Genomic DNA, 14,003 nt, shown 5'->3' with positions numbered 1-14,003 from the left:
CTCAATTTTTATCTTTCCTTTTTCTATAAATGATTTAATACTTAAAAAAATATTCTGATGGAGATTATCATTCTTGTTTGCGATTTTGTTTTAAAGATATAAAATAATATAAAAGCCCAAAATATCTTACATAAATTTAAGATGGCAAATGTTATTTACTAAACTTATTTCATATAAAAAACATTGTAAGGACCATGCACTATTGGTTTAACCCTTTACCTCATGCAAGCGCCTTTGGACACCTCTACTCCATTTGCATGGAAGTGCCTTTAGGCATCCCTACTCCATTCGCATGAAGCGCCTTTTGACTTCTGCTTTAAACATCAGCCATTTTAAGCTGGTTTTTTGTAGCGCCACCTTTGGGGAAAACCCCCTATTAAATACTACATTCATTTCTGCGAACAACAATTATGTCAGATCACGTGGTCACTGTTTATGCTCTGGTCGATATCTGCTATTTAAAGTAACTGGTTCGTAATCTCCACTCTCCAAAATGGAGGTCGCAGATTTAATTTAGTACTAACAAAGTTTTCATGATTAGAATCACAACTATGAAAGCTTCAATAACCTAGGTAAAGGCTCTGATATTGATGTAGGCAGCAATTAGTTTTTATAAATTATCAAATTCAGATGACTTAGTGATGTAGACGCAGACAAAAAACTTGTAAATTTCGAGTATGAGAAATGGCAGCTACGGTTGGTCACGCAGTCTCACTGACTTCACAGTGAACGAGTTCTCTCAATATTTTAAAGCACACAAAAAAATTTACCGTGAAAAATAATTCCACAGCTATAACAATCTGACTTTACTCTTAAATTTTTCCACACATAACAGATGTGTACCAAAAATGTAAAATGGTTAAAATTGCTGTTATATGTAACATACACTACACTGCTTAAAAGTTAACAGGCAGACCTATGCGTATGGAGTCGAATAGGTAACGTGTTCTATTTATAGCATGCTGCACTTTGTAACTATGTTCTATGAGGTAAAGGATTAAGAGTAACATGATTCAAATTATGTATAAATCAAGATTATGGTATTTCATGCAAAAATTAGGTGGCATATAAAGGCTTCAGAAAAGTACCTCCAATACAATTTATTCTTCAAGGTGAATATTCATGGGGACTTCTTTTAGATTTAAAGTTTGAGGGTCAGCTGCCATAATAGGCAGGGGATTTGGGGACCTAACCCATAGGGGATACAGGTGTTATTTTTTAAGCAGCCAGGTGTAAAGTAAAAGTAGCCAGATAAATCACCTGACTCCCAGTGATAAAAGCCCTACAAATTTTAAAATGAAATAACAGGTCAAGAATTTGCAAAAGTAAACAAAGACCAATATTAAAAAGGATGGATAGTGCATGTATTTGAATCCTGCCTGTGAATTTATTTGTTGTTGTTGTTTTAGGGTTTAACGCCATTTTGCAGCACATGATAGGCTATACATGGCGGCCAGTATTAATGGTGGAGGAAGTACCCGGGAAAACTCAGGAAAGAACCACCGCCCCACGAGAAGCTATTGGAAAGCTTTCTCAGATACCCACATTAACCAAATCCGAGACTCGAACCTACGCAGAGGTGAGATGGTAGTGATCTGTAACAAAGAGCGCTTTAGACCACTCTGTGAATTTATCTGAAAAGATGCCATAAACATGGATTCATTGTTTAATCCTGCTGACTCAAATTATGCAGTACACATTCATTTTAAGAGCAACATAATTTCAACATGTGCATGACTCAAGAATATGGTATTTCATGCCAAAATGTTAGGGTAGCACTTCTTACAAATGCACAGAATTGCTTCAAGAGTACCTGAAACACAGAAAAACTAAATTTATTCTTAAAACTAAATTTTCAAAAAAACATTTCTATATAACCATCTAAAAAAAAAGAGGCAAATTCCAACCTGAAATTACATCATTTCATTAAGTTCAATAATTTGGAAAAGCAACAAAAGATCAACATTAACATTGGCGGAGAGTGCATGGGGTTGAAAACTTTAACGAAGGTGCATGGGACTGAAAGCTTTAACGATGGTGCATGGGGTTGAAAGCTTTAACAATGTTTGTTGTTGTTGTGGGGTTTAACGCCATTTTTCTGCACACGATAGGCTATGCATGGCAGCCAGTATTAATGGTGGAGGAAGAACCCATGAAAACCCTGGGAAGAACCACTGACCCATGAGAAGCTACTGGCAAGCTTTCTCATATAACCACATTGGCCGAATCCTGGACTCGAACCCACGCAGACATAGGTGAGATGGCAGAGATCCGTAACAGAGAGCGCTTTAGACCACCTGGCCACTTGGGGCACCACTTTAACGATGGTGCATGGGGCTGAAAGCTTCCTGTTAATTATTAGAAAAGAAATAATAAAAATGGGTTCTTTTTTAATTCTGCACACTCAAATTATGCAGAAAAATTTATGTTTTCAAATATTCTATAATGCCAAAAGATAACACCCTTTTTCTATGGTGATATCATGTAAATAGAATAGTTGAAATAATCTGACATTTTCTACATACAGATAAATGGGTTACAAAAAGATCTTCATAAATATATATACACTTTAATAAAAGAGAAGGGAAAAAACTGATTACCCTCTCCAACACTGGTCCTATAATTACATCAATGATCATCTTGGCGTGTAACGATTTGTTATTGTCTCCCATGGTCATTCTTCCTAACGGCTACTTCAACATAAAGTCAAAATCTTTCAATCTTCAAAACGTCTTTCAAGTCATCGGTTGACCTCTATTACCACTTTTGACACTATACGATCAGGGCGGAGGCTCTTCGTCACACCTGCCACTCGATCTCAGGTGTGTTGCCGGATTCGTGATATTTGCTCCCCTGACCTGCAAGAATAATATAATATTTTGAATATCAAATAGTTTTAAGTATATATATGTTTCTTACCTATACAAATTTTCATAAAACTCTTAATTCACAGTTTTATATAGTTTCAAGGGTACCTGTCAACTTCCTCATCGAAAATGGCGTCACGACTAACTGTGCCTTCTAGATGAAGAGTGTCGTCATATCAGACTGGATTACGAACGAACTTCTCTGGCAATGAGAAATAAAAGTGCGTATGTTAATTCGTCGTTATAGTTATAACAGAATGAGCTCGTCCCTGCTGCATGGTGTTCATAGTTTAGATGGTGGAACAGCAACTGAACTTACGCGTATAGGATGCATAAAGTTTTATGTACTATTTACTTTGCTTACCATGAGTATATCTTGTTCTGCATATCAAAGGTGTTTATGAAAACTGTACAATGTAACATATTTTCGAGTTTATCATCCGGTTTTCTTACTTAAACGTAGTTATTTTTCTTGGCATTTATGGCAAACCGTTGTGAACAATAGTCAGGTGTGACTGCGTCAACGTATTCATAGGTAGATAGATAAAATAAACATTTTCTAATATAAGAGAATCTTCTTTATAGCATTTGCAGATCAATTTCGAGTAAAATCATTTGACTGCGACTACCGCCATGTCGGCCAGTTCTGCGCGTCGGGTAATTCTGCGCAACGATACGTTATTTCTGTAAACATTGGATCACGTGCTATTTTGGGTAAAAAAATCCATTTTGTATCCAGAAAGAACAATCGTACATTAATTAGGAAAGGTAATATTCATAAAGTGTACAAAAATATCCCACGTTTAGACTCGAAATGCACATACAAATATGATTTCTAAATGGCAGCGTGAAGACCCACTCCATGACCTTCTTGAACCTGTGACACATTTGCCTGCCCGAGATTATGTAAGTTAGGAACAAAGGAATGGGTTAGCAGCCATGTGTTTATGTAGACCCTGCGGCTAGCATAACAATTCATGTTTGTACAAGAGCCCCATTTCGTTGGGTGTCAAAACTCGCATGTAGACGTTGGAAGCTTTGTTCTAGAACAAAGGACCCCTGTTGCTGTTGTAAATCTCCCTGCGTTGACAGATTGCCTGAGGCTCATCTGTTAAGCTGCACCAACTGGGGTAGAATTGATATCCAATCGGAACTGAGAAAGGGTGGGGACATCAATTCGAACCAGAATTTAATAGTCATTTGGGCTGGGAACGAATTAGTGATTGTAAGCCATCGTACTGGTCAAGCAGCAATCTACTCCTACGAAGCCACTTGTGAACTGGCGGGAAATCCCTTAGTACATTCAAAGGACAAAAAGCTTCGTAAAGGAAGCTTTTGGGGACAGAACTACCGGGTAGTTAAGTCCCAAGTCTCAGAGAGGGGAGACAGGATAGAACAAGGCAATAGGCAGAGAACAAGCCTAGTTGCTAGAGAGAGAAAAGGAGACAAGAAGGGGAAGAGTATAGGAAGAATCATAGTACAGAGAACGCCGGAAGGAGGAAAGGAATTGGCAGAGTAGAATACAGATGAGTAGAAACCAAGTACAGGGGAAAGCCATCTCACACTATAATCATGTGATGAAATGGGTTGTTACATGGTCAAGAGGAAGAAGATTGGTTGAGAAATTAATATCGTTTAAATTGTATTAAATTGTTATTCTTTTGAATTTCACCTTTGTGTTCTTAATAATTTAATTGTCGGCATTGCTGACTCGGGGGCTCAGAGCTTTACCCCTCTCTATCACTAATTTCACTTTCTACAAAAACGTGCCAGGGTGGGAGTTCCATAGTAATTTAAATAAAATATTGGGAGCACCCCACCCCAACTCATAACAGAATGTCACAGAACGCCACAACCTGTAACCCAGAAAATTCGATTTACTATGCATCTTTTAGAATCATACAAATAAATACATTATATAAAAGATGGAAATGTGTACCCTAAAATAAAACTGTATTTTAATCCAAGTTTCCAATTTTGTAAAAGTTGTCCCACACATACAAAATCGTCTGCTACCCAACGTGTCTACTCGCTGCTGGAACACAAATTCTCAACAAATTCCCCGGCTTATAGTCAGTTTCTAAATTCTATTATAAGTTTTCCCCATCAGCAATTCGTTGTGAACACATCACATCCTATTCATTGCTGTTTCTCTTCCACGTAATAGCTTATTTTTCATAAAATGTTCAATGTTACTAACTTTTTAACAAGATCGGTTTAGTTTGCTTAATATCTCTTGCCATTAATTGGCATTTTTACGTTGAATTTGGTAAAACTACCTTAAATCTGACCTAATTACTTGACTGAACTGCTGACAGAAACAGTCCAAAGTTATATGTTTAATTTCTGTAGCTCGATGGAAAAACATTACATCTTTTCAAAGCTATGCACAGAATAGGCTGACATATCGCGAGTCAGGAAAACATGGGGGTGATATCCCTTGTGTCCAAAATTAATATTTTGAACAGATTATTCTGGTGACAATTGCATCTTTTCAAATGGTAAGCATTGCTGTATTTTATTTTTGTCAATCTCTCGAATTCAGTATGCGTTTTGCTTCAGTATTGGAAACGAAAACCTTAGGTATGCAGAAATGCCTGACACTACTTCAACTATGAAGAGGATGAAAAAGAATTTAGTTATCTTAACTGTGGCACAGATACAATACTGCCGTTGTGAACATGAGTTGCATGTGATCCAATGCTGCTGTGTTCATACTGCAGAATTACACGATGCACAAATTATTAATGATCAAATCCATTATTAAATTTACTTATTTAAATAAATGACAGCAAAATATCACAGCAGACAGGTTGATACATACTTTTTGGCTAAAATGAAATGGTAAATGTTTTGATTGTATTTTCTATATTCTTTGATTGATTGTAAGCTAACATCGGTTTATTTTACTAACATTTATTAAAGGTCATTAAATTAAAGTGACTGCAAATTTCCATTTCATTAGTGGTTTAGTTAAGAATCAAATACAGTTGCTTTTGTAAAGGAATGATAAGTGTTCTAATTATTACACACAAATGACCTGAGGTTTTTGTTTAAAACAGATTAGTGGCATTGTCTTTATTTAGTTGTATTTAAGACTTTGACTTAATGTTGATTGCATTAGTTGTAAACCTTTGGATATTTATTTACAGAGATTACATCTAATTGTGCCTGTAAGTTGCAGTCAAATTAAGGATTAAAAGGAAGATGACTGTTTTTGTAAATGAAATACATATGTTACAGAAAAATGTAAAATATAGAAAAACTATACTGGAAAAAGAATCATACTCTGGCAATATATATAGGGAAAGAAATCAAGTAGCATTAAAGTTATATGAGAAGTCATGTGGAGTATTAAAAAGGGGAAGAGATGGAAAAATCAGAGAGAGAGAACTTAAATTATTGAGGTAATTGAATTTGTCACCCAAAGTGTTACTGACATTTTATACATTTTCTTCTTTATATGGATTTTTTATTACATCAGCCATTTTCTATGTGTAATTTATAGGTTGACATCCTAGATTTGAAGATTGGTAGATACAGTTTTTTATATAAATATTCTTTATATTTGAATACCTATTGTATAAAATTTTAACCATTTTTTTTGTTTGGACAATTTCTTACAAACCATTGAACAATCTTGTTTGTGTTGATCTAAGAGGATTTATTTGTTATATATTATAATTATTTCTTAAATATGAACAGCAGTAAATATTGAAAATTGCCATAAATATACCCATTGTAATTATAAGACACACATAGCTTTTAGCAACTAGTAATGTCAAGTGGGATTTTATCAGTCTTATTAAAAAGACAATTACAAGATGGAAAGATAATTTATAGATTTACAAAATCATCATTCAGCAGTGAGATAATTATATTAATCAGTCTGATAATAAAGCTGATGAAAAAAATAAAGAATATTGAGAAACATATACTTAACCAAATTTAATTGAATTGATAAATTTATTAAAAGTCAATAAACAATAACAATATTAGCATTTAATTGGACTGCTCAGGTGGCCTAGTGGTTAGAGCTTCCACCGCAGATGTGGGAGGTCACAGGTTCAAACCTGGGCCAAGCCATACCAAAAACTTTAAAAAATGGTACTAATAGCTGCCTTGCTTGGCACTCAGCTTTAAGAGGTTAGTGTTAGGACTGGTTTGCCTGGTGTCAGGATAATATGACTGGGTGGGGTATCATGCTACATGTCTGTGGCATGATGCCCCAGTGCTAGATATCGCTGTAAACTGTCACACTGCAGACATAATAGCAATATGACAGATTTTTGTTAAAAGCTATGTTAAAAATCAAAATCACACACACAGTATTTTAATTAATATTGTTAACGTTACAAACAAAAGGCATACAATGGTTTTATTTTATTTTTATTGAGTTTTGTACAATACAACACAGATTTTAAGATAAATTAATGACATACTGATATTCATTTTTGCTTAAATCTACAAATTTAGTGTATAAATAGTTAAGCATGCAACGTACACACCCACACCTAAATACATAACTTTCATTTGAAACATTTATTGCTGTCTTTGTTAAAGTATAGTGGTTGGAAATGATCCACATGTCGTCCAAGTCATTCTGGTTGCTATAGTGGGCCAAAACAACACAGCTGAATTAATCTAGCCTGAAATGACATGTACTCCAGCCTCTCATCCATTATGAATTGTACCCTATCTTGTCTCTTTGAAACTTTTTACCTGGCATAATGACATTCTACCTAAGAATTTTTTAATTACTTCAAACCATACAGCTTTCAAACTATACTTTGTTCTATCAGTGCAGACTTCACTAATTTGAAAAAGTGTAGATATCAATGGCAAGTGCACTGTTAAATGCATATACCTTTTAGTAGAACAAAAAAACAACACAGCCTAACATGTATCCTAAATTGCAGTTTTGTGACATCAATGCTCTTACAGGTAAAAGAAAAGGTCAGTACATGTACACTGTATATTGTATTGGATGCACATATAGGTAAAGGAAAAAGTCTATATATATTTGTTTGGCTGTGACATCAGTGTTCATACAGGTGGAAGGAAAGGTCAGTATTTGTATGTTTTATTGGATGTCCATATAGGTAAAAGAAAAACTATGTTCATGTGTATTATACTGAGCAGATATAGGTAAGAAAAAAGGTCAGTACATATCTATTGTACTGGATGTTCATATAGTAAAAGAAAAGATTGATATTTTTATCATAATTTTTAAATTGACAACTTTACTCATATTTAGATAACAGTATATACATACCTAACTTTTTATTTACTTTTTGTCGGAATTATTTTATTTATTTTGTTTTGTACTAATTATAATAATATCAGAATTAGAACACATGATGAATTTCTACAATTGTCTGTTAAAATAGTTGTGTCCACAGTTCAGGTCACTGTTATTTTAGTCGACAAAGAAATTGTAACAAACGGTATGATTGAATGATTGATTCCAAATCATAATGCTGGAAAGTGAATATTTATGGTACTCGATCTGAATACCTGTGACCTTATGACCCTGTCCTGTTGTAAGCCTTCTGTACTGGCATTTGAATTCCTCTTGCCTGAGTAACTATTCCTCTCCAGAATTTATTTTGGTCATTTAAATCTACTGGTATATTTGTAGTCCCTGGACAATTACTTTGGAAGTACATGCAGCTGTAGTTTTGCTGAAGTGTACTAATTTTCTTGACATTTCCATCACTGATTATGGATTATGTGCTCTTGATTGGTGTCCAAGCCAATCAAAATCTCTTATGATATTTTTGTCAGCCAATGAAATTGATCATGTTATGCTTTTATCACAAGGAGCACTCTTTTTAGCAAGCTTGGGTTGTGCTCAGTGCTAAGTTCAATCTAATATCAGTCTATTTTATGCACCCTGTGGGGACCATGTAGGTACCTTTCCAACAGAGATTAAAAATGAAGGTCATTCCACTGAATAAACATTGCATTCACAGTTGATGACTGTATTTTTCCAAATTACAACATGTGCATTGATGGAGCATGGTCGGGTTTGAAATGTGTAAGGCATGAGGGGATTTCATAATTCTCACCCATATTGTAATAGTACAAGATGAATTTCTTGACAGAAGGCAGTGGTGGGGTTTGATTCAAAATAGATAGGGATAGAAGGATGTGGTGGGGTTTAATTCAAAATGGATAGAGATAAAGGGGGGGGGGAGGTATTGATTCAAAATGGATAGGGATAGTAGGAGATGGGGGAATTGATTCAAAATGGATAGGCATAGAAGGAAGTGTGGGGTTTAATTCAGAATGCATAGGGATAGAAGGAGGGGGGTTTGATTCAAAATGGATAGGGATACAAGGAGGTGGGCAGTTGATTCAAAATGGATAGGGATAGAAGGAGGTGGGGGTTGATTCAAAATGGATAGGGTAGAAAGAGGTGGGAGGTTGATTCAAAATGGTTAGGGATAGAGATTCAAAATGGATAGGAATAGAAGGAGGTTTTTTAAAATTCAAAATGGATAGGATAAAATGGGGTGTGTGATTCAAAATGGACAGGAAGCAGACAATAGAAGATTTTGTAATTTACATAAGAAAAGAAAGGAACATACAAAAATTCTTGTAAATAAACAATTTTAAACTTGGTAATAATTTCTAATGGAAAATCTAATTGATTTCCAATATTAGAAAATTATTTCTGATATTAAGAAATATATTTATAATATTGATTCAACAATGCTAGTTTTTGAATATATGTCTTTTTCTTATATAACAACTCATCTTTTGTATTAGAAAATACTGATAAATTAAGAGTATTTCTATTTCATGACTGAGCAAATGTTTTGATGATTTTATTCTGGACAAGAGACTTTGGAAAAATCACTTTTCCTGGATAATGAATGACTTGTCCTTGGATTTAAAAAGCAACATAGCAAATACAGACAATAGCTGTTGTGAATTAGTTTTATTAAGATATTTAAATATTTTTATTAAGATATTTAAAATATTCAAAAGCTTTAAGTTGACAGAACAAATGTATGAGTTGACTGAAATATTCTAACCACTTTTTCTGCATCAATTAATGTTCAGAGCTTAAAAGGTATTTTTTAGCAAATAAAAATCAGAATATCAAATTTTTACTATCACCCCAAAAATGTATGCAAAAAACAGACCTGATATTTATATTTATGAAACAGATGAACTGAACACGTTGCTAATAATGAAGATATACATTTTTATGACAGCAGCTGTACATTAACAACCTTTTCATCTAGGAAGAGAAAGCTAATTTACAATTTAGCAAACTATAGAACAGAGATCTCAAAACACTTAAATAAGCGTATTTGGATGCAAACTTTTGATCTGGGATGCAGAAAATCACCCATACAGGATTCCTCCATACTTAATATTTTTCATGACATCATGTTGTAATGAGCGTACTGAAAAAATTTAAATATGAAAATTGTATTAATTTTTTATAAAAATTTAATAAATCCTTTAAGTATTCATGAAAAGTATTGGAAAAATACCTTTTTCCATAACTACCACTTTTACTGACATTATATTGTAATGTATACAGAGCATTTGATAGTTAAGCATTTGTTTCAATAATAAACATGATAAAAATTGTAATATACATAATTTAACATTTATGAATTTAGCTTCTTGAAGATCAGAAGCAATGGGAGTTAGAAGGTGATTGTGACAGCACAAAAGAGGCACAATTCAACACCTTGTATTACATTGTGAAAGAGGGTCGGCCACTGAGTCAGTACAACAAAGTAATCGCTCTCCAAATCAAGAACAAATGTCAAGGTCACAAGAAATTGTACACAAGTGAAGAAATAAAGAAGGACATGTTGGAGGCCATAAACTCTACTTTAGAAGAAGTAGTAGACACCAACATGACTAATTCTGAATTTCTGGGACTTATTATTGATGAAAGTACAGATGTGATTATCCATAAAAAGCTCAATGTTTATGTGAAGTGTCTGAGTAGTGATAATATGTCAGTGATTCATTTTGTGGATTGTATCAGTGTGATAGATGGAAAAGCTGCAACAGTTGTTTCTGAAATAGTGAAGTTATTTGAGAGAAAGAAAATCCCTCTCAGTAAGCTAATGACATTATCTAGTGAAGGCACAGCTGTCATGACTGGCAGGCTCGATGGTGTTGGTGCTTTTCTAAAACAATATCACTCTAAACATCTAATGCAGATACACTGTGTTGGTCATAAGCTTGCACTTGCTGCAGGCCAAGGATGTAGGGACATTACACTGTTCAACGAATATCAGCACACCCTGAAGATGGTGTATAGGTACTTAAGAAATTCAATACAATGACCTGAGAGCCATGGTGGACATTATGGACAATGAAAACATGAAATATGTAACTCTGAAGGAACCAGCAAGTTTCCGACGGCTTTCTCTAGAAGCAGCAGTGAGAGAAACAGTGGACTGTTACCCAGCTGTGTATGCTATGCTTGAACATAATGCTGCAAAGGGTGTTTCTGGGGCAAAGGGAAATTTTCAATAAGTTAAAGTGTGTGACATTTGTGCTGGTTTCAGAATTCTTTAAAGACATTCTTGGAGTAGTAGGAAAATTATCTCTAGTGTTTCAGCGAGACAATGTGGACATTGAGACTGTGAACATTATGGTGGAGTCTACTCAATTGAAAATCACCCAGTTGAAAAACAAGAATGGGATAGAATTAACCAAAGTGTATGTTTAACTCGCTGAATCAAAGTCTTATATCATGGGGTAAAGGTAACAGACAGAGAACAACTCAGACTGCAGTTTCAGATTAATACAAACAACTATCTGGACAAACTTGTAGAAAACTTAGATGCGAGGTTTGATGAACAATCAATGAAAAACCTTCAGCTTCTGAACACTCTGATGAACCCATCCAAAGTACCAAAAATGCTAACAGTCTTCGATGATCATGGTGAAAATGAACTACAGGAATTGATCAATATTTATGGTGGTGAGGGTGGAGTTATTGATTATAAAAGAGCACAAGCTGATTTCTACCAAGTGAAGATAGTCTTAAAATCATTGAACTGACAGAAGCCTGTACAACTGTAGCAAGAGTATAGAGATGTACTTCCTGACTATGCAGACCTAGCTGCAATTGTGTTGGTGTTACCAGTGACATCAGTAGCATGCGAGAGAGGCTTTAGTGTGCAGAACAAAATCAAGATGAAGGGAGGGTGCAGACTAAAACATCAGACCATAGTCAATAGATGTGAGTCAAAGAAGAGGGACTTAATGTGGAGGAATACGATCCAAAGCCAAGCATCAGAAAATTTTGTGAAATGAGACATAGATAAAAGTAAACAGTATTGTAGTTATGAATATGATATTTGTACCCAATATCAATTTTAATTCATACCTTTTTTAAAGAATAATAAATAATTACCAATAAATAAAACTGACAAAGTTTTGTGTCTGTATGGTGGGACTCCTGTTTTTACCAAATTATGAGTCCTGAACTCCTAGTTTTAAAATGCTAGTGAGATCTCTTTATAGAAGACCTGAGACTTGTACTGATTTATTATGTATTCGCAAAACTTTCAAAGCTGCAACAATATAGAGCTTTTAATGATAAACAAATTACAGCACAGATAAACATATCTTTCAAAGGTTTTTATTATACAAGGGTTTAGTTAGGATTTATCCCAGAGAATTCCATGAATCGTCGTTGTCTAGTGATAATCCACAGATGCATATAAGACTTTAAAAAGTGAGCATTCAAAGCAAATTTGTGAGGGGGCCCCGAGTGTCCGAGTGGTCTAAAGCGCTCTCTGTTACGGATCACTGCCAATTCTCACCTCTGTCTGCGTGGGTTTGAGTCTCAGGTTTGGCTAATGTGGGTATGTGAGAAAACTTGCCAGTAGCTTCTTGTGGGTTGGGGGTTTTCCAGGTTCTTCCTCCACCATTAATACTGGCCGCCATGTATAGCCTATCGTGTGCTGAAAAATGGCGTTAAACCCCACAACAGCAACAACAGATTTGTGAGAGTAAGTGGTATTCAGATTATAGGTGGTTTCATCTGCTAGATTATTTAATACAAATGATTTATTTTTCTGTTTGCAGCTGGTGATAGAAACTGTTAGGTTTCTTTATAATATTTTCTATTTTTGTGACACTACTTCTATTTTCATACAGGGAGATCCTTTGTGGTCATCCAGGCTTCTTCACACAAACCCAGAAGGAATAGTACAAGCACACAAAAAGTAAGTAAATGTAATTTTGTATTATTAGGCAATTTGAAACATGTACATGAGAGCTCTCAGCAGGATTGTGACACTGGATATCATGCCTGAAACCCCCAGCACTTTAAAAGTGGAATTTCAGATGGAAAGTCCATTTGAGAAGAGAAATCATTCTAGTGCTTCATAATGATCAAGCTATATTTAATAAAAATTACTGATTCAAGTTAACAGTAGGTTTATTTTTATTTAATTTCAATATGAACTTTATGTTCTTGCATCATCTGACTTTGTACAATTACATGCCTGTTTTGATTTGTATTAATTGACTGCTTCCAGTATTTGACAAAACACTGCACAGGCATTGTGGATTATGGATTGTTCCATCAGTCCAGTTGATGTGGACAGAGGAACAAGGGATTAAGTGCTGTCTACAAGCTGTGAATGTCCACATGCATGTTTCATTTTGTTGGAACATGTTAAGGAAATAGTTTTTACATGAATGGGGAAATGAAAAATAAATTGCAGCATTTCTTCCATTTTTTAATTTTATCAATGTAATTAAGCCTGCTAATACTTATGTTTGATTTCTTGTTACTTTGTTACTTTGGTTTGCTTAAATGCATACTCTCTGTCGTCAAAATTGCTGTCATTAATCTTTGTAGATTCTGTGAAGCACCTAAATAGTCTCAGGATTCTTTCTTCAGAAATGTATTTTTCATTTCTTGCAATATAGATAATGTGAATACTTTTGTTGTGGCCTGTTTTTGAATATTGAACAACATTGTATTCAACTTAAAAAGAACATTGTGTACCTTGCTACAGGTAAGTTTCATGGGATGTAGAAGATATCTGCCATTATATACTTCTATGTGTGTACTTTACTTGCACATGTCTAAACAAGGGTACACCTATGTTTTTTATATATATGCAAGGTTTG

General features: G+C 34.5%; 2 protein-coding genes across 7 annotated transcripts in view; one reads left to right on the top strand and one right to left on the bottom strand.

Moving 5' to 3' along the window:
* The window catches only part of LOC149799246 (programmed cell death protein 10-like), a 24,527-nt gene extending 21,449 nt beyond the window's left edge, over positions 1–3,078 (bottom strand). The window contains exons 1-2 of the mRNA XM_089958527.1: positions 2,976–3,078; positions 2,601–2,858 (exon numbers count right to left, since the gene is read on the bottom strand). Coding sequence (XP_089814653.1) covers positions 2,601–2,678 — 78 coding nt within the window. The 5' untranslated portion in view covers positions 2,679–2,858; positions 2,976–3,078. The remainder of the gene's footprint in view (positions 1–2,600; positions 2,859–2,975) is intronic.
* LOC149799245 (betaine-homocysteine S-methyltransferase-like) overlaps positions 3,072–14,003 on the top strand; it is a 25,110-nt gene continuing 14,178 nt past the window's right edge. For 2 of the 6 annotated variants that reach the window (XR_016421121.1, XR_016421122.1), the window contains exons 1-3: positions 3,123–3,261; positions 10,511–12,096; positions 13,020–13,087. Coding sequence is in view for 3 of the 6 variants with exons in the window: in XM_089958523.1 (XP_089814649.1) it covers positions 3,095–3,211; positions 13,020–13,087 (185 nt within the window). In the remaining 3 variants the exon portion in view is untranslated. Of the gene's footprint in view, positions 3,262–10,510; positions 12,184–13,019; positions 13,088–14,003 lie in introns of all 6 variants that reach the window. The other 4 variants (XR_016421120.1, XM_089958523.1, XM_089958524.1 and 1 more) reach the window with 4 other exon arrangements.

The sequence above is a fragment of the Sinohyriopsis cumingii genome, chromosome 5 (genome assembly GCF_028554795.1).
Source record: "Sinohyriopsis cumingii isolate HCF-2022 chromosome 5, ASM2855479v2, whole genome shotgun sequence".
NCBI lineage: Eukaryota > Metazoa > Mollusca > Bivalvia > Unionida > Unionidae > Sinohyriopsis > Sinohyriopsis cumingii.
Note: the sequence above shows the minus strand (reverse complement) of the source record. Positions and strands in the feature narration are given on the sequence as shown.